This window comes from Cuculus canorus, chromosome 5, assembly GCF_017976375.1.
Source record: "Cuculus canorus isolate bCucCan1 chromosome 5, bCucCan1.pri, whole genome shotgun sequence".
Classification (NCBI taxonomy): domain Eukaryota; kingdom Metazoa; phylum Chordata; class Aves; order Cuculiformes; family Cuculidae; genus Cuculus; species Cuculus canorus.
In genome coordinates, this window is record NC_071405.1 from 18,491,333 (window position 1) to 18,517,901 (window position 26,569).

The window sequence follows — 26,569 nt, forward strand, 5'->3', positions numbered from 1 at the left end:
CACTGTTGCTGTCATAATTCATACATTTATAGTTCTTTTGACTGGAAGATTTAAAAGTATTTGTTTACATGGGCTAATCCTCCATGGCTTCCCCAAAAAGTAGGATATGTTGTTTTTACAATTCCCATCAATATCATTGGAGGCTTTTGGAGCTCAGAGAGGAAGAAAAAGATTAATGGAACTCTTTTCTCCTGAATATAAATCTTTAGCTTATGACAGAGGGTTTGGACTGACTGCTGTTGCATATAAAACCATCAAGAAAATGCTAATCTATGCATTTAGAAGATCCTGCACTATAGCCTTTGGCATTTGAGATAGGCTTGTAGGAGTTTATTAATTGCATGAATTTGCACAAATAACCAATGTTTTGGACTATGAATGTTTTGGACTCTCCTTAACAAGAGATACTGATTTTGTAAGAGAGAAACTGCACTTGAGCATGCTTGGGTTCAGAGGACAGCTCATGGACATACCTTAATTGACTAAACAAGGAAATTCTGGGTAGTTTGGATCATCATTAGTACAGAAGCACCCTACATGCCCGTGTCAGTTAATTTTTCGTTTTTTCTTCCTTTTTAATCTGAAATTCCCTTTTTTATAAACCCATGTCTTTACAGATAATGGAGTTATACAGTGGCAGTTGGTCTGTAGGACCATCATGTTTTCAAAAGGCAGTGTCTATCCTTGAGATTAAAACTTTATTTCTTTTATCTACTAGTGAAATTTACAGCCTTGAACACGTATCTCTTGCTTCAGCCTTCATGATCTTGGCAATATCAACTGCTTTCCTATGCCAACTACTACTTTCTGCTTCTCTTTTCCTCTTTATCATGGTTACAATAATTGGACAGTGATTGCAGTTAGATGGGTGAGCAGCCCTGGCTGTTGCATATCTGCTGATGACTTTATTAGGAGCGGACAGAGCCTGTGAGATGCGTGGAAATCAGCATCATTTCTTCACTGTCTGTGCTGCACTGGATGAGAGTGACTCTCAGGCAGGCACCACCCTGCAATACGTGTTTTTGCAAATGTTTTCAGGGAAAGCAGCAGCTTTGCGATAGGAGAAGAAGAGACTCTGAAAGGACCTCCCCCAGGTCAGAATCACACAGAATCACACAAAATGGTGGTCCTAGTATTATAAACTCTAGTTTATCTTATATTTTAAGTTTGGAAGATATAGTTTGAAACCCCAATTTACGTTATCCTGCTTTTTTCCACAGCATGTATGCTGTTGTTACCCTCCTATTTGCTACCTGCTCTGTTGTATTAAGCTTCTCACAAAGATGACTTATTTGACAGCCTTTTTGAGTGTTGTGATATTCCCATTTCTGTGAAACCGCTTGCCTTATGTTAGTTATAAATAGTTACCCACCTCCTCTGCCTACTTATTTGCAGCATGGCAGTCTCTGAACTCTCAGTTCTGGCCCCTCCTAAATGAGATATTACCTGGGTTGAAGAATTGTTTTTTCAAAAACACCATGTTTTTGAAAACCTGTGATTTTTGTGGACGAATTTACCCTTCAGTTTGTAGACCTGTGTTTTCCCTCTGCTCTCTGCTCTGTTAAAGCACCTGTTCCAGGACCTTACAAAGTTCAGGGTTTTGGGACTGTCAGATTAAAAAAAGGAAGAAAAGGAAATTGAAGGTTGTCTGGTCCATGCTGTGAACCATCCTTAAACCAACAGCCAGAGGCAATATGAGTTACTATTTTTCTTTCCAGTTTCGAAAAAGCAGAACTGAGGGGAGGTTGTTTGTGCTCTTACACGATGTTATGAATTTAGTTGACATAATGATCTCGCTTTTCAAATATGGTAGGCTGGTGATAACTGTTTGTCTAGTAGCTTTCCCACATCTGTGGATTTTATAGCAGAGCCCTCATCTTCTGGAAATTTGGGGAAGTAATGCAAATTTTACTTCTGAGAGCCACCCTTAGAAGCCTTTCTGTTTTCACCTGAGACGCAGCAGCCACTGAAAGATGTTGACAGTGTATATTTCCATTAATGCAATAATGATGATTCTAATTCACAAGACAAAATCTTTTCTGTCTCAGATCAGTAGCAACATTCAGGTATAAGGTGGTGTCTCTGACATGGTGGCACCATGGTGAAATATCCAGTGAAACTGGTATATTCTGGCACTTGTCAAAGAAGAGTTGTAGTTGAAAGCGATCTCTGGAAGTCTTGGTCCCAACCTCCATCTCCAAGCAGGGCCAACTTCAAGAGCAGAATTGGTTGTTAAAGGTGTTATGCAATTGAATTTTGAACATTTCCAGGGGAGGAGTTTCCACAGCCTTTCTGTTCCACTGTGTGACCACCCTCATTGTGTAGCTTTTTTCCCTGTAATGTTCTGATACATTCCTTGCTGCAAATTGTGTCTTCTTCCTCTTTCTTTTAATGTATACTTCTGCGATGAGCAAAACTCCATCTTCACAATAATCTCCCTTTTTTTGATGAACACTACTAAGAACACAGTGATTAGATGCTTCATGCAGCATGGCAGTCCCATGAAGAGGACTCGGAGATTTTCAGACTAAACAGAAGCCATATCTTTTTCTAAATCCCATGTAATGCAAACTCTGAGACTATAATTTTAACAGTAGATTTCCTCATGCCATACCCATTACACTCCTTGCGTATGAGGAACAATTCTTCTTCTACACTTAACCTTGTTGCCAGAGATTTCTTCCCCAATAGTTGTACACATCTCTGTAAATGTTAGAGTGACATTTGGAGTGAATTTGAAGAGGCCATGTGCTCCTTCGTTGTTCCCCTGTGTCTCTGCCAAGCTTCAGTACGGCCATACAGCCTCGCTCATCACCTCCCAGGGCTAGCAATAACATTTACAAGCTACAGTTTCCTCTGTCTGCAAAGATTTCCACTGTATTGCTCCGTGCTATTACAGCTCTTCTTCAGCCCAGTATTTTGATTTGTGATTACAGTCCAATGAAAGGAGATGTGAAGTTTATTACATAACATTTACCTTTCATTGTTGTGTAAAGGCTTTCCATTTTTTTTGTAACTCCTCACTTGACAATATTGCTTAATTAACTGATCCTTTATTGTATTTGATGACAAGAGGAGGAGGGGAAGCACATAACAGGCATGACGCTGATGGAAACTGTACATACTTCTCTGAAGTGTTAGCCTTGGGAGCTGAAGGCTTGGTTACAAAAGTTGAACAATAGTTAGAACCTAGAGTGCAAAGGCTTGTGAGGTTTATTAATGGAGGGAGATTTGGAATCCTGGATTCTAATATGTCTTCTCTGGATCAGTTTAAAATTTAGGAGTTCTCCGTTGACGTTGTAGACTGGCAGAAATCTGATGCAATTTTCCCTTTCAATGGTAGAAGCTTCACAGTTTTAACTAGTTCCTTGAGATTTCACCCACTTTGAGCTGAAAATTATATAACCCCTTTTTAACATTGAACTAAAAAATCAAGGTGTTCATTTTGGATTCAGATAAAAATAATGTGTAGTGGTTCTGAAAAACTTTCAAAATTGTTTCCATTCATGAGCAAAGCGATTTCAAAGCCTTAGGTTCATGAATCAAGCTAATGTTTTTTTGTCTGAGAAAGGATGTTGCGGTAGTTACATGGAGCCCTGCACCTTCATAGATGTATTACTTGGGGCTTTTAGTTTGCCTGCTTTGCCTAGCTTTTTATATATTCCGTTTTGGGCTTATTTAAACAATATTTTTTTTTTTTCTGCAGTAATTTGATGTTCCTTTTTAGAACATGCTTTTGTTTGGAAAAAAACACGCAGGAAAGACATAGGAAGTATATAAGATTCTGGAACAGGGAGGAGGCAGTAGTAGGGAAAAGGAAATCATGACTATGTATTTATTCTGTTCTATCTTTCTAGACAGATAGATGTGGTCTGCACTTCAGAGGGTCTTCAGGAATTCCTCACTTTATGTGAACCTACAAGCAATTTCAGGCTATTTTCAGACTTACACATATGTTAAAAGTAAAAAAAAATGTTTTAAATAATGCTATGACATAAATTTTGCAGGGTTTTAAAAAGATAAGTTTGATGAAAAATATTCATCTGGATGTCATCTGGTCTGTGTAAACATCTGCTAGCAATTTTTGTCTATAGCAGTGACCTTATAAGTGACAATTATTATTACTTCTTCACCACTATTTTTGCATCCATGAAAATGTGATGAATGCCTTGAAGCTAGCTCTATTATCTCTCTCGTTTGCTGCTTATTTGGAAATATTTTGTATGCATTGTACTGATAAGGGTGTCTTACGTAATTATTCTACTTCTAGTGTGTGTTTGGTCTTCAGTGGTGCATCCTGTTCAAACTAGAGCATTTGAATTTAAGGAAGTAGTATACAAATACCAGAGAAGCCAGAGGTGAGAAACAAAAGGGGCAAGTTTTAGAAAATAAAAGCTAGGAAAAGTTGAATGAATGGGTTTTGCTTAATCTAGAACAGAGGTAATGGTATACTGAGCTCCAGATACAAAGGTGTTTTGTACAAATGTATATCCACTGGGAGTAGAAAGGAAGACACCATCTTAATTTGAAGCAAAGAAAAATTGGGATTGGGAAGTTACAAGAAAATTTGTTTCTCTGAGGAAGGTTAAGCACTGACAAAATTAGTCCCGGTTCTTTACAATTCTGTAGTTGAAATTTCCAAAATTGTAACTGTTTTATCTTTGTGAGTTTTCAGTGCATAACAACTGATGATAATGCTATTGACATCTTGGAGGGCTGCAATCTTTAAAGCAAAATAGCTTTGTCCTTACTAATACAATAAACTTGTCGGTGGCTGTTCAGTGTTACTATTTGCAGGGTATTTTGCTAGACTACTAAAACCCATTCCTATTTCTAATGTAGTTATTCTCTTTAGGGTGAGTAGTTAAAGACCATTTTGTGTTCTCTGTTGTTGTCCCTCTCAGTGCTTGTGGATTACATTTACATCCCTTCCAGTTGCACTCTCCTGTTTGGCAGGCTGAGTAAGGACAGGTCCAGTGTCACATGGATGGGAGACATCCAGGGAAAATCCCATTTCCTGCAAAATATGTTGTAATGCATTTGGTAAACGTGTACTTTTCTTCTGGGACAGAGCACTGCCAGCTCCACACTGCCAGTGCACTGAGGGCACCAACAGGTCCTTGCCCGTCTCCTGGGACACCTCCACCCTACCTACAGCCCAGGACCTCATGTCATTCCCCAGGGCCATCAGCCCCTGCCCCAGTGATGCTGCAGCAGGGAAAATCCTCAGCTCCCCACAGCCCTGCCCGGCCACAAGCCCTGCTGAACCAGACCCATGCCTCATCCCTGTCATCATGGTCATCTGGTAATCATGGCACCCGCTCCTAGCCCTGGCTTGTGGATTGACTTCCTGGCCTGACCTTGGACCTGCCTTAATACCATGATGTTGCCTGGGCTCTTGGTTCAACCCGGTCTGTTGTGCTTGCCTCCTTGGGTGTGTGGGACAGCCCCGGGCAGTGAGACCCTGGCTCTGGGAGCTCCTCAGCTCCCTGCTCTCATCCTACCAGATTACATGCATTGCAAGGTCACAAATACCTGTGAGTACTTCAGGTTCCCATTGTGTATTGTCCCACCAAAAAAGGTTAACTCCTGGGTCCCAGTCAGATTTTGGTCTAAGTGATTACATTCAGACGCCCCAAATTACTTGGACATTAATGAGAATTTCTTTTTTTTTTAACCCCCCATCCCAGTTCTGAGGTGTGTGTGTTCTGTTTGGTTTGGGTTTTTTTGAAGTGTAATTTTGGTTTTCAGAGAATTTTTTTGGTTTTCCAGGCTGGCATGTTTGCATGGGATGGGAAGAGATGTGCAGTGTAATTCCTACAGGAAAGTTTTGTCTGGTTTGTGGATACAGAGCTTTGCCACTTTGTCTTGAAGGATATTTGAAATTTTACAAGAGCACAGAAATATTTGATCGATATTCCCCGTAGATTTGAACCAGCATACATGTTTTGCACACTTGTTCCTTGCCAGGTGTCTTGTGCCTCTCAGCAGGTGACACTTGTCTCCAGAAGCCCCGCTGGGTGGGAGTGAGTGCAGATAGCTGACTTGCACAGATGTATCTATGAGCAATGTGTCATGTGCCATGAACACATGCTGTTGTTGGTGACTTAGCTGAGCTTTCCACAAAGGGAGGATGTTTTGTTTTTCCTTTCTCTTGGACTGCCTTCTTTCTGGAAAATTCAGGAAGGAAGAAAGTTATATTATGGTCTTGAAGTCAGGGGAAAGGGAAGCTTTTTCAGGAAACAGGAAGCTGCATAAAAGCTAAAAGAGAGAAGAAAGGAAAGAGGCAAAGAATGGAGATGAATACAAGAGAAAAGCTAGTAGGAAGAGAAAGAATATGAAGAGGTCTTGAATATTTATTTATCCACATATTCTAAGAATACGCCTATTGCTGTCTCGCCAGGAGGTTTATGCGGGCCTTGTGGGGAAACAGCAGTGAATTGCTCCTTTGGATGCTAAGTATAAAATTAAAGCTGGCAGGGCCTCAGAGTACAAGACTGGGAAACTAATCGCTCCTAATAACATATTGATTTTCACGGATCTCTGGCGTTATGTCAGGGCAGTTTTGCATCAGCACCTGGTTTCTTCATCTTTCCATCTCCAAGCTAGTGGCAATTAAGCCTCTGTCTTTGGGACCGTAAATAAATGCCTCTGTATCTTTTTGTCTGTACAAATCTATGGTACTCTGAAACATGGTTTCACCCATTGCTCCTATGCATTTCTTTATGAGACATCTAAGTATAATAACTACCCTAAAAGTAAAAGGGTGGAAGGAATGAGCATGTATTTTTAACTCAGGCAACTGTGCCACTGCCAGTATTTATGGTGCTGAAAAGCATTACAGTCTGGGACATTCAGCATTACATTTCTGAAGGTGGCTGAGGACGGTCTAATGGATGACTTTATTCAGGCAGACTTCACCAGCACAGGTGCCGAGGAGACTGAGGTCACATAATTGTTGCCAGTTTACATTCAACCCTGAGTAGATTTGCTGTATGTATTCCTTAGCTGTAAAAGAGCTTTCCTTAAGTTTTCCAGACTGACTGTCAGGACAAGGAGACTTCATTTGTATGACTACTACTAGGCAATAGCTTCCTCGGAAGGAGTGTTTTTGTAGCTGGAGGGAATGGTCCGCTTGGAGGGAGATGTGCTGAAAAAGCTCCCAGACGCTGCAGATGATGAAAACTTGCAAAGTGAGAATGAGATCTCTTTATTTTTAAAAGATGTCAAGTGCATAGGTGGTCTGAGGTGGGCCAGACTCAGGTCAGCAGAAGGTGTACACAAGGACAAAACCTCATCATCTCCTATGGTTATGAAGAGGTTCTTTCAACTATTTCAGACTATTTCATTTTATCTGCTTAATCGTTACAAAGATTCATTGCTCCTTATCTTTAGCAGATTCTGGCAGTGGGATCAGGGGAGCTGAAGGACACAAACTCTTTTTGAAGGGAAAAGAATTATTATGACCATGCTTTCAGTTTGTTGTCTTCTGTCTGCAGAAAAACTCATGTTTCCAAAGCACCTAACTCATGGCTCTGTGGAGAAGGAAGCAGAAGAACTTGTATCAGCTACTCCCACTTGTAGTTCTCATATCCTCCAATCCCCTTCTCACAGCTGTTCAGGCGCTAGGGCAAGCAACTGTTTCATGCAAGGCACATCTGAGCCTAAAGGCGTCAAAAGAGCCATTTCATGCTTGACTGCATCTTCTAATACAATCTGCAGAGCGAGAGAGGAAACGGAGCAAGGAGGGTTTGTGTGTACATACACATTGCCTTTGAGTGTATGTATAATACACAGTACATTTAGATCCATCTTGCAGCTGTGGGTGGCAAGTAAGAGGTGCAGACGTGAGGGGGAAGAGAATTGTGCTTTGGAAAGAAGAAACTGTTCCCCTACCTTAAAAAAGGAGCTGTCTTTCCTTCTCTTTTTCTTGGCTAAGTGAAGATGTGAGTTCCCATGGCAGCACTGGTAGCGGGTACCCAGGTGGTGTGTGTATGGGCGAGCAAGTGTCATGTGTGGAGAGCTTTGTGTGTATGGACTGTTACAGTGTGTGAGGAGGGCAGCTAGGAAAACTGATGCTGTTCACACCCATCTTATTTTGAGGGCGCTTACAGAAAAGTTTTTTTCTTATTGGGATCATATGTTTCGTGACCAGAGATGTGGTGCATACCAGCTATTAGTGTGGTGAATTGCTGCACCACACTACCTCAGGTGATCCCCAGCAGATGTTTTGTAACTGTATAGATGTCTCCTCTGTCACTTTTTCAGCTTGACACTTATATCCTTATTTGTCACTTCATTTGCATATTTACTACCACACAAACGTTCTGCTACTAGCCCTTGTGGAGCCAGCCATGAGTCCTTTACAGTATGGACATACTGCTGTTCCTCAGTTTTCCATCCATCTTCTCTAACAGCTAACATTTAGACATTGACAGGACATAAGACTTGCCTTTGCCAAGCTTGCTGTTTGCCTCTAGAGGTTCCACTCCTGTCACCATGAGTGGCCTGGCTAGGAAATATGGGACAAAGGGGTGAAACATAAGAACAACATCTAGATTCCAAGTAGATGTTGTTGCACTTGGTTAAATTAGATAGGGCATTAGCTTTCTGGGGGATGTGTGTTGTCCCTGGTGAGAATCCCAGACATTTAGGAAAACTATAGCTAAACTGGATGAGGCACACTGGTAAGACTGCTTTATGGAGCAATCCTTCCACTTGTCTGGGGAGAGGAATTGGTCTTTTTTTTTAACTCTGTGATTTTTATATGTAACTTTGTGGTAGAAGTTCTACATGGAGCAATCCCTACAGGTCAGCCTTCAGTAGGGGCTGACTGTGGGGAGAGGGGAAGCTCTTATTCATGCATTAATGTGTTTATATAGATTTGTATTTTGCTCATAAAAATGCTTTGGTGTGTTTTTTTCTTGGACTGAGACAATGATTACTATGCCATAGTGGTTGCTGCAGTTCTACCACAAAGCTTTAATTCTTCCCCCATAGAGAAGAATATCAGTTTATGCAGGCAATACCCTGAACAAATAGAGAATGTTAAATACAATAACTCCTTTCCTCAGCTGAATTCTCCGTTTTCTTTGGCGTACTCAGAGATGATAGAAAAATATGATTTCTTTCCTTGCTATTTTTTTCTTTTTCCTCCTCCTGGCTTTTGTTCTGCCTCCATCTCCTGATATTTTTTTTGTGTTTGAATGACACTGAAACTTGCAATGGAGTTTGGTTTATTCCTTTCTTCATTTGCATTGTAGTGTCATCAGTTGTGTCAGCAGAGCTCTAGATATATTTGTTCTTAGTAAGGAGGAGAAAAATATAAAATCACAAACTAGCCCAGATCTGATGTAGAAAAGACCTGTTAGGAAACTTGTTTCATACAGTTGTTTTTCTTTTAACTGCTAGCAATGGAATGCCATTCTTCTCTAAATAAGTAGCAGCTCTTAAGAGTACAAGAAATAGGAACTCTTCAGAGGCAAGACTAAATGCTCTAGGAGAAGTCTTGCAGACAGTATTTGAACTAGTCATTACAGATTGTGCTAGTGAAGGGGGACTAATGAAGGAGATCACATTTTCTGGAAGGTGGAAAAAACTGAGACTTTGCCACAGGACTCTTACCACTGAAGAGTCCTGTGCTAACACACTTGTCCTTGGGGATTATGCCTCCATAGGGACTGCTGCCTCCAGTTGTGGTGGATACCATATCTTTATGTTTGCTGTTCATACTTGCCACACAGAGTTTCTGGATGCAGTTAAGCAGTTACAGTGTTTTTCCACAGTTATATACCTTCCAGTAGAGAGGTATGGCTTTGTAAACAGAGTGCTCCATGATAGATGTCAGTGTTCTTCAGGAGTGAAGATCACACAGAGGTGTAACTCTTTTTCATTTTTTCCAATTGTTTGCTGATTCCTTGCAGAGGCCTCTATCTTGAGCTATGATGGCAGCATGTACATGAAGATCATCATGCCTATGGTCATGCATACAGAAGCAGAAGATGTGTCCTTCCGTTTCATGTCCCAGCGTGCTTATGGACTGTTGATGGCAACCACCTCACGAGACTCTGCTGACACTCTGCGCCTGGAGCTGGATGGAGGCCGTGTCAAACTTATGGTTAATTTAGGTATTGTATAAAAACCTTCCACTGCCCCTTCACTTAGTTTGGGCTTGTGATTAGTGTTTTTAATAATTTTGTTTAATTTCTGTTGGTTTGATTGGATTGGATTTATTTCTAAAATAACTTCTGAGACCTTCATAATGATATTCTCTTGTGGAGAGAAAATCTCTTCTGCATTGTTGCATGAAGATTTGCTGTCAGTTCCTCGTTATGGACAGTGTTGGTTTTTAAGTCTTTAAGTTTTTAAGTTTCCTTTCTTGGTCTGGGACTGGTGAGCTCTGTGTGAGACATGCTGCTTGGTCCATCTTTTGATCAGTTACATCCCTCATTCATCCAGCATCACTCAAAACAGTCAAAGCCAAGTGCGGGAGGGAAAGCAAAATGGATAAAGCAGTGAGAAGGGTCCTGTGAATCCCATGTCCTTTACAGAATTTGGCAGTGTTTGATACCACTTTGTTTTACTAATTTGCTAAATATTTCTTTTTAGTTGCTCTATGTTCCAACCTTTAGCACTTCTTATATCTAGTAAAAAACCCTGTGGTTTTTTATTGTGTCTTTATTAAAATTAATGCAACACTAATAAAAGCGCATCCTTCTCATCACAGAGGGTTGTGTTCAGTCTCCTTAGAGTTATACTTTCACAGAAAATAATAAAAAAAGACAATTAGAATCAAGCCCAACAATAACAACAATGAAAAACAAAGGGAGTGAATTCTATTAGATTTTCCTCAGTCCATTTTTTTGCCAGTCTTTAAGTATAGTTCTGAATGACAAGCCTTTTTAAGAATGTAAATACATGAGATTAAATGTACTTCCACTTTTCATTGATATAACTTCTTGCTTCATGTGAATCCAGGAATAGAACTAGGAGATTCTGAGTCAAAGAGGTGGAACTATCATGATGAAGCAAAATGTTAAGCCTCTTCTGATATCTAGGGTACTCTATATGAAGATGTGTGCATAGTCTGTGAAAGCTTGTGTCACCTTTTGAAATTCTAAGCCCCATTAGAACAAGGTGTTGCATTTTTTGAGCTCATGGTATTAGCAGCTTCAAATCCCTGCTGTTGTGATATCAGGTACAAACTGTATAGTGGCTTTGCTTGTGGAGGGCAAAAAAGGTATTATAAACCCATACCTGTAGTGATGGTTATTGTTTTTTAACTCCTGTTCCAGCTAGATATGGTAAATTTATCAAGGTCTTGCTGTACTGTAGATGAGCTTGAATGGCAATTTTAGGATTCCTCATCCTCACCTGTGTAATATATTGCCCAGCAGTTGTCCTTCGGAACTATCTTGTTTTTTAAAAATAATTCTAGTATCTTTTTGGCTTTGAAAGTGTAAGTCAGACCCCAATATCTGCTTTTGGAATAAGAAAATGAAGAGAAGAACATCTTCTAAAAGACATGGCAAAAGAATTCATTTGTAGTCTACATGTGTTTGAAAGGAAAAGTGTCATTGATGGTTCAATAGAGGGATGATATCTATAAACCAATCCCTGTGTTGACTGAAGGCTATTTTTGTGTAGCTGCAGGGACTGGAGCAATGTGTCTGCCATATTTGTCAGCTTTTCAGCTGGAAACTTTTGTGAGGTTGAATCTTCCCCCAAAACTAACTAACAAATGCTGAGTGGAAACCTGTCAGCACTCTTCTTCTATGCCGAACTCAACAGAAGAGTAGTTCGGACTGTTGGAACCTGGACTGAGCTTCACCTCTCCACCCTTCAGATTTATAAGGCTGTCAGATATATTCTTTGAAATGGGACTTTCATTCTATCAAAATGGCAAGGTTACCTTTCCGTTGAAGAAATAGAATTTGAGGAGAAATGACCTAACGAGAGTCATTCATTTTTATTTGTATGCTGTAAGTCACATCTAATTCTTTAAGGAGACTGTTCATAGCATAAATGTCACAAACAAGAACCAAATCTTTGTTATCTGACCCTGCCAAAATCCCTTTGCCAGTGAGAAACGGTCATTGGCACCACCTCTGCATACCTGAGTGTGCTCAGTGCTGACCAGCTATGTATCAGCATTTCCCCACCTGCCAAGCCTGGGACAGATGTGTGTAAACAAAGACTGTTTTGAGTGGTGAGGTATTTAGTTGTGATTTTCTTACAAGCCATTTAATACTGTTAATAAGAGCTGTCTCTTTCTTCTCTTTTTTGATCTATTCCATTTGATTACTTATTATCATTTGTGTGGTTATTAAGGTCTTTCCTATGCTGGTTTTCTTTTTGTTTCTTTCTCTCTTTTTTTTCTTTTTTTTTTTCTTTTTTTAAAAAAACTCTTCTGTGAATTTCAGTTGTAAAGCTTTCCCATAGCCCATCAGCCATGGTAAATCAAAAGATGGTATTCAACCCTTCAAAGGCCTGAAGCCTGCGGCCCGCACAGCAAACAGCCCTGAGAACAGAGTGTACAGAGCAGCCTGCAAGGGCTGGCATATCCCATTTGCCTCCTCAGCACTCGGTGTCCAGACCAAACAGGGGGATACATCCATTGTACAGCAGGCGTGGGTGGGCAGGGGCAGCTGGGTACTTGCTGTAGAAGATGAGAGGAAAAGGAAAAGGAAAAGTAGGGCTTAAGGATTTTCTAAGAAAGAAGAGGGAGGATGTTGTTTCAGACTTTTCCCATGGAGGTGCCCGAGGCACTGCAATCTGCATGTTGACAGCACATCTCACAGTAGTTTGAGTGTTTGTTGTGTGAAGATTAGAAATCCAAATGTGATAAAGATCTCACTTCTGTTGAGAAGGGCTCTGAAGAAATGGGTCTAGAGTGGAAGAAGAGAGAGAGACAGAGAGACAGAGAGAAAGATTAAACAAATTATGGCTTTGGAACATGCTTGGGAATAATTTCTGATATGAAATGATGTACAGAAAGGGAAAGAAATGGCTGGTCCAATAGGGAGATCCGTCTTCACATTTTTCCCCTCTCATTGATGAGTGGGAAAATAATCATGTCACTGACTTTAATAAAAGGATAGTTCTGTTCTGTTTCTCCCTGGCCTGGATCATCTTCAGGGCACTGGTGACTAGAATAAATATTGCCTGTCTCCTGTTAATCCGAGACAATTCTCTGGCAAGGAACTGTAGCCATCCCTGTCTCCTGTCTTTTCCTATTTTCAGGCAGAGACACAAATCATAAGAAACAGGCCTAGTTTGCAGACACTTCTGTCTCCTGTTAAAGATATCTCTATTCAAACAATGACTCCCTGCTGTTAGTTCATTGCAGTGAAGCTATTTAACCTTTTCCAAGGGGAAGGTATTTGGCCCATTTTCCAGGTGATGCACCCTGGAAAACCTTCCATCTGAGCACTTAGGAAGCAGCTTCTGGTTTACATTAAGAATAATAATGGAAAAAAGTAACTCTAGAAGGTCTTCCCAGCTCATCCTACTCCCCATGCATTTACAGACTGTCCTCCCAATTCCTATCCAGTTCCTGAACTGGCAGTTGACTGGATTTACAGCTGTTTGGGCATACTCATCTTCAAAACCTAAAGCAAGATGGAACCCCTTTTAAGTCAGGAATACGGCCATACCTAAATAAAGCAAATCCCATCACTAGAAGCTGAAACAGTGCTGAGAGCCACAGATGATGATTAACAGAAGCCTTATTGCTCTGGTACTGTGCAGGAGGAATCCCAAGCACTTTTAAAACTTATTCCTCAACTGCTCAGCTGCTGCTGTTTTGCACAAAAATTAGGATAAACCTGCACCTTACTGCCAGGGAAGTTATCTTCTGCTTTGGATTAGTAGTACACTAGTTCAGATGAAAATAGGTATTTCCTTCCTTTCTGAAAACCTGATATAAGAGGGAGAAAAAGCTTCATGTGTTAATGATTGGAATTATTTTTCTTTCTTTGAGAAAGGCTCAGAATTAAGGAAATGAAAAAAACCTGCTATGCTTGTTCTCTGAAGGTAGTGTGGAGAGTATAACGGTGCTAGAGTAGCAGTGCAGGGAGCTGGACTAGCTTAGCTGTTGAGCGGGACCCCCACCTACCCAGCTGGACCAAGACTCATTCAGGAGCTGGTTCTTCTCAAGTGCACCAGGTCATTTTTGCCAGGCGTCTAATTGCATGGCATTGCAGAGCCTTTGTGGTTGCAGAGTCTTGAGATCTAATAGCACCACAACAATTGTCAGGGCAAACCCCTTAGTGGCTTGGTCTCTCCCTGTCTTTTGAAACAGAAATCTAGCAGCTAGAGTAAGGGCTACACTGGTTTTCAGTTTCAAACATCAATTCTTCATCTGGAGCCAATGATGACTCAGCTTGGGGGTAAGCCCTGGGACATACAATTATTTTGGTATCACTGCAAAAAAATTAAAAACACAAAACTTCTCTGCAGACATCAATAACACATCAGTGGTTTTAGTTTCTATCTTTGATGGCTGTTATGAGGACCGGCTATGTTTCCCTTTCCAGCATACTTACTGTTTAGCCGATAAGAAATTCCCCGTTGTTCCAGCTGTAACAACTCTCTTGATCTCACTTGCTTGCAGTGAGACTTGGGAGTCTCTCTCTCCCTCTTGCTATCACTCTCTGTCAGGTCATAGAGGGAAGTTCCTCAGCATATACTTCAGAGCTCCCCTCTTACCTCACCCAACTCCTATAAGGGATATAGCCACCACTGTATGGTTTATTGTACCAATTGCTCCAGGGCTGTTTGCTCCCACTTTTCTGTTGCGGTTGACGACACATGACAAACCTAATCGCACAAAACCAAACCCAGATTTTCCCAAGAGAAGTTCTGCTTGAAAACAGACTCTCTCTGGCCATGCTGCTCCTGATTGGTGTGTCCCTGCTCATTACAGCTCTTTATTTATAGATTATTCTTCCTCGTCTTTCATTTTTATAAGAACTACATTTAGATTCAGCTGCTGAAATAATTTCCCTATAGCTGTCAAAGTAAACACAGAATTGGTCTGGTTAAGCAGCCGACTGCATTGTATTTCTCTGCCATTCTGTATAATCTGTCTTGCTGGGCCATATCTCTGTAGTAAATATGACTGTCCCTGCTGGTCTAAACGCTAGTTGTCTGGGCAGGGTGTCCAGTAACATGGTGCTTATTCCTGGCCTTGATTTCCCAAGAGAAGGTCAGTATGGCATAAGATCTGTAGTAGCACTGATATGATAGCTCTTGCCCATGTCAGATACCACAGTAGTGGATGTTCACAAGACTGTGAGTAGGCATTTTAAGTTTCTCTTATGGGTCGTCTCCTGAGATATGCTGAGCATTAGTGTGTTAAATGACAGAAGCAATGCTCAGAAGCCCTCTAGCTCAGGCTCCCCTACCTCAACTTGTTTCCTTTGTGCAGACTTCTATATTACCATTAATTAGATTCCACAAACATAACTCTGTTTTTCTTTCCATGTATCCCTCTTCATTCCTCCCTTGCCTTTAACCTCTGAACAAAGCAGGGCTATCAAAGGTTCCTAGATCTGCCACTTCACTGCCCATTTCATCTTCTCCCTGAACGTTACAAGCATCCCATTCAGTCTTAGCGTTCAGACAGCAAGATGAGATTGGGCTCTGAGGAACTGGCAGGGCTGGGGACCTTTGAAAAAAATCCCTATCTCCTCTGGCAAGCGAAAAATTTATTCCCAACCTCCAGAACTAGCTGAAATCTGGGCTGGGCGTTCGTGCGGTTAGCTGTTTGCAAGTGGCCATTTTATGATAGGACACAACTGGGCAGTATATTAACCCTTTCCTCACCTAAATGGACAGTGATAAATGTCTATGCACATATTAAAATGTGTTCTGGGCTGGTATTGGGGGAATGAGAAGAGGGTCTGTCTTTGGGAGAGCTGGAAAGGGTTAAATATTGCACCAACAGATCTCATAGGCTGATTTTACAGGTATTCTCTGTTGGACAGATGGTATATTTATGCAATAACAATACAAATTAAATCAAAAGAAACCAAGTGTAAAGGTTGACTTTGAGCTTCAAGCTTCTTAGAGAAATTGCTAAAGGTTTTTAAAAAGCAAAATGACACTAGAGTATGACTTGCATTTTGAGAAAGACTTTTTGTGCCTTAATTGTCAATTTTTTTTATTGTAATTCACATCAGTTCATGGTCTGGAGTAGAAGATACTCTTAGAGGTATAGGTTTCTATAAAAACAAAATAACTTTCTGTGTCAACATGTGGATATATATGTATATTGGTATATCTCCCTATACATATGTGTATATATATGTGTGTCTGCATGTATATATATATTTATGTAACAGATATTTATGTAGAATATACTGTACATATACACCCACTCCTGAACTTGTACAGACTGTAAATAAGTATAAAATGGCCACATATCTTTGCGTGTGTCTGTCCCCGGAAGGGTGGACTGATTGTTTTTGGATGTCTGCAGCTGTTACCTTGAAGGATGCAATTTCATCTTTCATTTATTTTTCCCCATCTAGACTGTATCAGGATAAACTGTAACGCCAGTAAGTTTTCCCTCAAGTTTCATTTTGTTCTCTTTCTATATATATTAAAATAACTTTATTTTCTTTGCTGTTTTATAAGATGGTTTTCTTTTATTTTCTTTTTTTCCCTTTATTTTAAAAAAAAAATATCTTCTGAAATTGAAGTGTTGGGTGGGATATGAAGCTGGGGTGGGGAGGAGGGAAGCCCTCACAGTGATTGTATGCGAAAATTTTGTGTTAGTTTTCTCTGAAGAGGAGATGAACTGTTATTTCATAGCTTTGCAGAAGAGCACCTGAGGAACCTGATGAGCTGATATTGTATTTCACTGGTAACCTGTTGTCTTTATGAAAACTTTTGCAAGAACCACATAAGATTAACAACAGGTACTGTATGCACTTCTCCACTACAAAAAAACCAAAACAACAGGCATGCATATTTAAAAACAAAAACAAAGCAACTCACCTCAAACTCTCCCTTCATTTCAGAATGGTGACAGCTTAACCTGATATTTATTCAAAGTCAGTTTTTATTTTGGAAAGGAAAAAATAGATCTTAGATTTTGAGTATATTATCAGTTACGTGATAGCTTTTTGTATAGCGTTTACTACTTAGTTTTCTATAATTTATTCAAGCTGAATCTTTAGGTCACTCAAGATCCCTTTAAGTCTGTAAAAGTAGGGAAGAAGGCTTATAAAATCTCTGTGAAAAACAATAGTGAAATATCATACCCAATTCTAGACTGATTGAATGAACCCAGCCTTCTTTGTTCTAATTCAAAGAGTGAGTCGAAGTTGATGTAGGCCTCAAAGCAAAAAGTGCTTCCCAAAGAATGAAGTTGTTTAGATCTCAGGTGTGGTTTGAAGCTTATATTACTTGAAACCAGATTACTTGCAGAACTGGCAGATCCTCTGTGTTAGATTTTATGTGGAAAGATTTGTGGAAGTCTAAACATCACTTTGGAAATGCTGTAAGGATTCAAAGACAAGGATGGTCCATGCATTTTCTAGAGGTTGTGATATTTCTGCTCACTTGAAAGCCTCACCCAAGCTAGCAGAAAGGTGGAAAGAAGTGTGTTGAAGCCCCAAAAGCAAACATAGACCCTTCAAGTAGCAATGCCAATTGTAGCAGCCCTGAGAGAATCTTATTTTAAAGCAGGCTCTTAACAGTTTTGTCATAGTTCTGGACTAGTAGTAGGTTTATATGTTAGACGTTAGACAGCAGACGGCAGTTGTTTGAGTTTTTTTTCTCATGTACAATATTTGTGAAATCAAAGTTCTCTCTGGCTGCAGACAGGAAAAAAATACACGCATAAACAGATAATAGATCAGCTTTCCCTCCTAGTCACTGCTGGCTGATTGAGATCCTGCTTTGCAGGAAAAGGGAAGCAGTTAGTTCCTTGGTCTCCAGAGGTGGTCCATGGGAGCATGTAGCCAGAGACAAGTCACAGCATTGGCTTATGTGTGATTATTCCAGCCCTGATATGCTGTAGAAGCTTTATCATGAGTTCACAACATTGAGAACTGCAACCTTCTTCAGCCCTAGCGCAGGGCTATGTGGGATTAGTCCTCTATGACTCAAAGCTTGACAGCTCGTGTTGATTTTCTTCTGCTATTTGAACTTCTAACAGTGTATTTCAAAATAGAGTGGATACTAGGAAAAAGTGCCTTGAATCTCTGCTGTGATTGCCAGTTTTTATTAACCACCCTGAGGACATTTGCATAAAAATAGGATCTTTTGCTCCTTTAGAGTTCATATCCTCTCGCTGCTTAGCCACCTGTAACTCTATCTAACAACTTGTACCCCGGCGCTTGTTAATGTGTGTCATCTGAGCATCCATATCAGTTGCTCTGGTACTGGACAACAATCTGATGTTGTCATCATCTTTAACTGTTGATGACAGCTAGCTGTTAAAGGCTTAGCTATGGAAGGCTATCTTCAGTTGGGAAATCGGCTTTAGTGGCAAGGAGCAATGATCTGGTTTTCATGCAAGTAATTTCAGCAGTGATTGGAAGAAACATTCAAAAAAGAAAACAGAAGGAAAAGCTACTCAGAGCGGTGGGAAGATAGTATGAATCCAGTGCTTTTGTTAGTTTCCCCATAAGCATAAAAGCATCTTGAATCATCTTGCTTCAGCGCATTTTTAAGTGTTTAGTCTGTTACATTTTTAAGTAGTCTTCCTTTAAAGGTTTGTATTTATTTATTTTAAAACACTTTTGATTTTCCTAATGTATATTTTTTTATGACACTTTGCTAAAAATGAACAACCCCAGTACCTCATCCCTCCAACAGCTTGTTTTGTTGCTGCTGGTTGCATGACTCAAGTTATCTGTCCTGCTTTCTAGAAGGGACCCTGCTGGCAACTTACAGATGAAAAACTGTATACTCTTCCGTGAATAAAATATGGTTAGGCAAGAGCAACCTAAATATCACTGTAACCATTCTTGCGGGCACACTGACATTTACTTGTGCAGCGGGAGTTATCCACATACAGATGGGTCTGTCAGGGTCTGTTGAAATAAGCAGAAGTGTATTAAAGTGACTTGACAAATGGAATTCCCAATCAGAGCTTCAGGTCAAGCAGTCACCATTGCTAACTGAATGTAAGGGACCTGGTGCATGGTTTTAAAGGTAAACAGAGCTGTACTTTTTGGGTCTCATGGAACGTGAAGTTTAAAGAGCCTAACAAAGCAAGCGCTGAAGCACGTGCTTTTGAGAGGAGTCTAGTATATTGTCCCAGGTAAGCATTTAATTTTCAGTACACTTGCTCTTAATTTTCATTGAAAGGATTGCAGGTTTTTTGCTTGCATATCTTCGGGATGTTATATATCTGATGCAAAATACTGTTTTCCATCACTTCATTTCTTCTACATCTCACTCTCTGTTACTCATCGCTGTCATATCTCATAGTTCTGGAATGGAAAAATTACGTTTCCTAGAACAGGATTTTTTTTTCTTTTCTCTGTATTTATTTTAATACTCATCTCATCCCGTTCTTTCCGTCTTCAAGGTACCTAAACTGATCTTATCTGTTTCTGCACACTGAAAGAGACTGAATTTAGATGGACCCAATAGTGCTGTTGTTACATAGATTTAACTGGCTAGTAATGCTCTTCTCCTCTGAGTATAAAATCAGCACAACCAAAAGCAGGATGAGGATTCCAAAATACACAGACTGAAGGTGCATTGAACGATTCCTCATCATAATGCACACGTAATAGGTTGCACAATTTTGTGTCTGGATTTATGAGGAGAATAGGTATAGTCTAAGTATCCTTATATTTTTGCATGCATATATTTCCATTTTTTAAATGGGATTTCCTAAAGAAAAGGAGCTCTTTGGTCCACTCCCTGTAAACTGTTTCTTGAAATACATCGTTCACCTTGAAGAAAGTTAAAGTTGTTTTGATTTATAGTTTGTGTTATAATATCTAGAGCTCTTATTTTTCTTCATTTTTCAAAGGTATTGATCTAGTGCTTAATTTCCTTATTGCCTTTTCAGTGATCCCACTTCGCATTAGTCCAGATGGGGGCAATTTTCAGCTTTCTACCCAACACTGAGTGTGGAGGACAGGGCTGTGTGTTCTACAAATTTACTAGCTTTTGGAGCTGTATGCACTTTACATTTTTTTCTAGGATACTGCTTGTTTTATTTTTCTTGGTCTAGTGCTCTCTACTTCTCCCAAAACTTTTATGTGGCACGCAAGTAGTCAGTCAAATAGTTTGACGCTACCTTTACAGGAGGTTTGATCTTTCAAATATACTTGCCTTTGGGACAGTGAATACTTCTGCCTTACTGCTTGTTTTTTCATAATGAGGCCTTTTCTTCTCACAGAAGCATGCCAGGCCAGTGATTTCCCATTTTCATGTGACTCCTGAAGCCTCAGCAGTCCTGATCCTTTTCTCTTACCTGTTGCTAAAAGCAACAATGGAAGAAGGTGAAAAATCACAGTCCAATCACTACTAGTCAATCTTGTGTCTCTCTGAGGTCCCACAGTATACATGTGGGCCCATCCACAGATCCAATTAATTTTGGAGTGGTCTTTGACAATAGGCAACAGCTAGAATATGAGATTGATTCTCCCTTTTCAGTTGTCATGCTTACTGTATTTAGTGCCTTAATTTAATGCAGTGTTAATGTTTTTTCATGAGTGCAACTGTAACAACATCAAATAGGACTGTAAGATGTATAATTCTCTGGGAGAGGTTGGAATTTTTCTTTTTTCCATATCATAAGTAAACAGGAAGCTTTACTGACTCTAATCTAACCAAAATGCTGTAAAACCAAGTGCACTTATCTGCTTCCTAGAGATGTTGTTGTCATTTTAATAAAAGCTTAATAGTACTCTAATATGAAAACATTTTTTGGAAAGTGAAGAGGTGTGATTCAATGTAAATGTCATATTTGTGACTGTTATTTCTTCACACCATTTAAACATAATCAGGAGGAACTCAATGCTTATGCATCCTTAAAAGTGATGAGTCATTAGTATGTCATATTGTAAGCATGAAAGCAAAGCTGCTGTCTATAGCATCTGTACAGCCTTGCTGAGATCAGTCTCACCTATTGGCAGTCTCGGACTTGGGGTGCTGGTCTGGCTTCATACTGCTGCTGCACTACAGTGCAGAAGAAAGGAAATGAGCAAAGCTGGTTTGGAAGACTTTTCCTTCAGACAGTGATGAAACAGCAGTCCTTGCAGGTATTTTGATAAGACGGTAAACTAAGAATTCTGTTAGAGGAAAACATACCATGCTGGATCCAACAGCCCAAGAGAGGTGAGGCTGCTGCTACTACCTATTCCCAGGTTCATCCAGTAGGGAATTTGAAAATGTATTCTCAGCAGGCACACAGATCCACTACATATACATCACAGACAGGCACTCAGAGCATCCATGCAAACATAGAGAGCAGCACTGGCCTCATTCTGTTCTCCTCTCTGGCTCGACAGGGTGGAAGTCCACTAGTGAGAATACATAAATACACATATGTACAAGGTGGATTGCTCCAGTAGCTGGCCTGTGGATCTCAGTCTTCCCAGTTCCTGACATAGAAGCCCCTGAGGCTGCAACCCTACACAGAGCTGGCCAGGATTTCCTAAGTCCCAATAGCAAATCCCCTAGAGACACACAGGTGGTCTCACACCCAGAGCTGGCTTTTAGAGAGCCACTCAATTCATTGCTCCCACACCTCTTCACATATCCAGTGGCTAGTCCGGCTTGATCTTTGCTAGTGATGACATACTTCCACACCTGTGCTCAGTCTAGTTACTGGCAGGATATACACATGGGCCCTCGACTCATGGTCTGACTCCACTTGCTGCACTCACACCCTCATACACTGTCACAGAGAGCAGAGAACACTCACCCAGGAAAGAGATAGGAAGGAACTTGATAAGAGGATAGGACAGACTATGTTGATCAGGTGTGGGTCACAGCCAGACAAGCATACTGACCAGCCAACCATTTACGTTTTGTATCCCCTTGCCCATCTGGTTTCCTGCTCTTGTTTCTCCGAAAATCACCTTAACCCCTCCTTTCTCCTGCCTTTACTTACTCTCCTTGAACAGCCCATAATAAGTCTTTGTGATCCCAAATTGCTTTTCCCTTGCATCCTGTATGTCTCACCATAGACAGCAACACCTTCAGTCTAAGAAGTGATCCCAAGATCTGCTTCAGTGATTATGGTGATGAATTTCACACTTGAACACTGGGGCTGATAGCTGTGCAGGGTCAGCCTTGTTGTGGCCCGGGTGTTTGTTCCTTGGGAATCATTGATCTGGATTCCCACCAGCTACCGCGCCCCTGTGCTCCTATTGATTTATGCAGATGGGCCGTTGATGGGCTGATGGCTCTTGTGATAGGCCTGGATGTAACCCAACACGGCATTATTTAGGTTTGCCCTCCTGCTGTTCTCTCTCTGAGCTCCTTTGTAGGTGTGCTGGTAAGCCTTATCAAATAATCAAACAGTTTTAAGTATTATGTACTTTGTCTCAGTCTTCCTTGATTCAAGTCTACCGCAAGTTTCCAGTGGGAAAAAAACTCTTGATTTAAGCTTTCAACTCAGAGGTTGCCAGAGGTTTGTTTTAAAAAGGTAGAGACATAGAATTATAGAATCATAGAACGGTTTGGGTGGGAAGGGACCTTAAAGATCGTCTAGTTCCAAGACCCCTGCCATGGGCAGGGACATCCCACTAGATCAGGCTCACCAAAGCTTCATCCAACCTGGCCTTGAACACCTCCAGAGATGGGGCATCCACAACTTCCCTTGGCAACCTGTTCCAGTGTCTCACCACTCTCGTGGTGAAGAAATTCTTCCGAATGTCCAGTCTAAATCTGCCCCTCTCCAGTTTACACTCATTCCCCCTCGTCCTATCCCTACAAACCTTTATGAATAGCCCCTCCCCAGCTTTCCTGTAGGCCCCCTTCAGGTACTGGAAGGTCACTATAAGATCTCCTAGGAGCCTTCTCTTCTCCAGGCTGAACAAGTCCAACTCTCTCAGCCTGCCTTCATAGGAAAGGTGCTCCAGCTCTCTGATCATCTTTGTAGCCCTCCTCTGGACCCCTGGACAATGTCCATGCAGTTACCAGTTGCAGTAGAGAGGACATGGCCATTTGGGGATGGGTTCCACATGGACGTCTTCCTTCTAGGCAAGAGGGAAAAGGTGAAGCACATATGAGAAGCTGCTGTGATTAATTTCGTCTGAGAACAGCCAAGAGAGAGTCTCTCATGAGACTTTGAATGGTTAAAAAGAAAAAGAAAACTAAACCATAATCAGCACAAGCACTGCTTGCTGTGTTGGGTGCTACCTTATCGGTAAATTTAAAGCCAAATCACTGATTCTTAAGGCTCAGCAGATACTAAATAAGGAGTGACTGGTAAAGAGGCTCTTGTGATTTGCATTATTGGGTGCTGGGTGCAATAAGTGAAAGCTTTCCACAGTGTCTTTAATCCTCTTGGGCCAGACAATGCTGTGACGATTAAGGTTTTGCTGTGGCATAATTAATAAATTTCTGCATTTCTGAATTGCAGCTTGTGTTATCAGAAGGTCCCTGCATCCCAGAATGTTTCAGGGATCATAAATCTGGAGTACAAATGCAAATCTATGTTTACCAGAGTGCAGCTAGCCTCAGCTCTTAATAAGCAGTGGTTAGCCTTCATCTTCCAGCCAATACTGTCACATCTTTTGAAAATCTCTAGTCTGACACTTTGGTTCTAGTGCTTGGGGAGAGACTTCAGCAGGTCTCATAGTCATCAGTTTGAAGACATGGCACTGTTTTTAAATAAATTGCTATGGTGGGACCTAATGGGAAGGAAAACAAAACTTGGAAACTCACCAATCATCTGTCAGGAATCAGTGACCTCCTTTCGGAAACAGCTATGGAGTTTGCTGACTATTGTTCCACCTCCAGCAGCTTTTCCTGACTCCTTGACACTTGAAAGGTTGTCTTTGTGCAATACATTTTTACGTATACAATTTTCAATTCCTGTAGCCTCTGACCCCTTCCATGGGACTATAACTAAAAATGAGAACGGTTGTGAAGGGGGCAGGGTCAAACCAAACATATTAATCACCATGCCTGTCACTGAGCCAGTTACCCATTACTTAATGTTAGGAATTCCAATTAACTGTTGGGATTCTGGATACTATAACAAAGATTATGAAATAAAATTGGAGTTTGCTTGAATTTTGTTTTTTTTGGAGGGGAGGGGCAAGAGGAGAAAGATGCTGTGGGTGAACCTTGGAGGAAAGTAGGAAGTTATTTTTTGGTAGGATAACTTTTGAAGTCATGTGATGCTGGGGTTTGTTTTAATGATGCGTTGAACTGACTAGTTTCTGGTCAGCAGTGTTTTTCTCCTATCCATCAGTTGTTATAATATGAGTTTCCTTTCTCATGACTGTTTGGGGAAGGCAGAAGGATCTGCTTTCTTTCCTATTTCTGTGTTTGCAGGATCTCAGCCAGGGAAAAAAAGGCTTTAATAGAAAAACTTCTGTGCTTCTCAGTTTGTTATTTTGATCACTTTCTTTGTATAAATTGATTTGTGTTCCTTTCAGATCAGCTGCCATCACTAACACTCTCCTCAGTGTTTTGTTTTAACCCCTGTAGGAAGCTAAGCACCACACAGCTGCTTGCTCACTCTACCCCAGCCTGTGTGTTTTCAACACTGTTTTGCTCACAAATTCAAAACATGGCATCATGCAGGCTGTTGTGAAGAAAATTAGCTCCTTCCCAGCCAGACCCAGTACACTCCAGAAGCAACTATAGCCTTCAACATTTACTATCAGGCTACAGGTATAAGAAGATGATGCTTTTGCTACCTTATAGTAAAATAGAGGGCCAAAGGTAGACTGGAACAGTGTCGTCTGTGTTGTCCAGGCATCGAGTATTTTGTCGTTTCTTTTTCTATTTAATTGATTTTTCTTTTTCTAAACAAGGCACTGAGTTTGAGGAAACTTGCTATGTGAGTGGGAACATCAAGGAGCTGTGTAGGCAGTACTAAATGTGTTGTTTTCAGGATTAAGATGTGTCAAGCTGTTAACTATTTTAAAATCAAACAATGAGTGCATTAGGACTTAAATACTGGATACTGTTTCCTTTAGTGAATAGTGAGAAGGCTGATAATGACAGAAAGATGTTGTCTCTCCACACCTAGGAGGTTTTTTTCCATGCTTACCAGCTCTCATCTACGCACCTATTTCAGCAGTGGCTGCTACTGTCCTCCTGCCACCATGACCCATCATATTGCCTCTATTTTGCACTGCAGGGCTGGTTTGTCTGACAAAAGTCACTGCTGCTAAAGAATTTCTTTCAGGGAGCAAAGAACTGCAATTGCAAACAGGTGTTTGGGGAATAGGATAGAAGTTTACTTTAAAAACATCCTTTGGTGTTTCTGTGCTTGAACATTGGCCTCTCTGAAATGAGCTAGGGAAAGGTGAGCTGCAGGTTTGCAGTCTGCTTCTGAACGAAGCACCTTAGGAATATTTACTGTTTGTGCAGGGGCAAAATGAATTAGAGTGAACAAGACTTCTTCTCCCAGGGAGAGTCTCACTCGGTCAGGCTGGAGCACGCTGATGTATGATGCATATGGCAAGCTTGTGTTGCTGCTGCTTCTCTGGAAACTTGCCCTTAGGAAACCTTTCAGCAGTGATGTCTTCATTTCTAATTGCCTTTCCTCTACTTCTTTCAAGAAAAGCTGATTCTTGAGGTTCTGGGGCCAAGAAGCAGTTCTGGCCTTCTTGCTTCTCTTGTGCAAAGGGAATGCAATACATCGAAAGACTTGACACTACAAGGAGCCTGGCCAAGACGTCACAGATATGTTTCATCGGTGGTGGAGTTTTCTTATATCATCATAAACCTTTTTCTAACTACTGGAAAATGTAATATGCTGAGCATTTTTACTCTGAATACGAAAAAGTTAGGAAGCCTGAGAGAATTCCTCAAGTAATTTCCCAGTTAAATATCTTTTTTATTTGTGTCACTTCAGTGGTTGCTGTATTAAACAGTCACGTGTGCACACTTCATTATAGAAAAATAGCTTCTTCCTCTCAGTAGATTTCACAGTATCCATGCCTGATCATGACTTGGACATCAAATCAGCATGTACAGTTTTAATCATTTAAGGATATCATATTATTTTTATTTCCTTATGAATTTGAAGTAGAGAATCACCAGCAAGTTTGAAACAAAATAGGGAAGTTATAATGCTAATTAACTCTTAAGGCAAGAGTAGGTTCAAGTAAGGGTTTAATTGCTTATTAAGACACTATTAGCATGCTGTCATAATTTGGATTAGTGTATTTTCTCAGCCCCTTTATGGTGGAGGAATCTTATTAGAAGTTATTACCCCCACTGTTTTGAACTGTTAGGAAGAAGAAATGTAACTGGTATTGCTTTTGACTCACATCAGCATCTTTCAAGTTGTGAGCTGTTGGCATCTTTGGAATTGCTTAGTGAAACAACTTCTTATACCATTTAAGAATTTAAACAAAGTTGCAATCTTCCATCTTGGAGTTTAGCTCTTAGCTTCAAG

General features: G+C 40.6%; 1 protein-coding gene across 30 annotated transcripts in view; it reads left to right on the forward strand.

The window, feature by feature from the left end:
- Window positions 1-26,569, forward strand: part of NRXN3 (neurexin 3) — a 998,348-nt gene that overhangs the window by 340,399 nt on the left and 631,380 nt on the right. For 25 of the 30 annotated variants that reach the window (XR_008449915.1, XR_008449916.1, XM_054066529.1 and 22 more), the window contains 2 exon segments: window positions 9,924-10,127; window positions 16,536-16,562. Coding sequence is in view for 28 of the 30 variants with exons in the window: in XM_054066529.1 (XP_053922504.1) it covers window positions 9,924-10,127; window positions 16,536-16,562 (231 nt within the window). In the remaining 2 variants the exon portion in view is untranslated. 30 annotated transcript variants of the gene reach the window in all.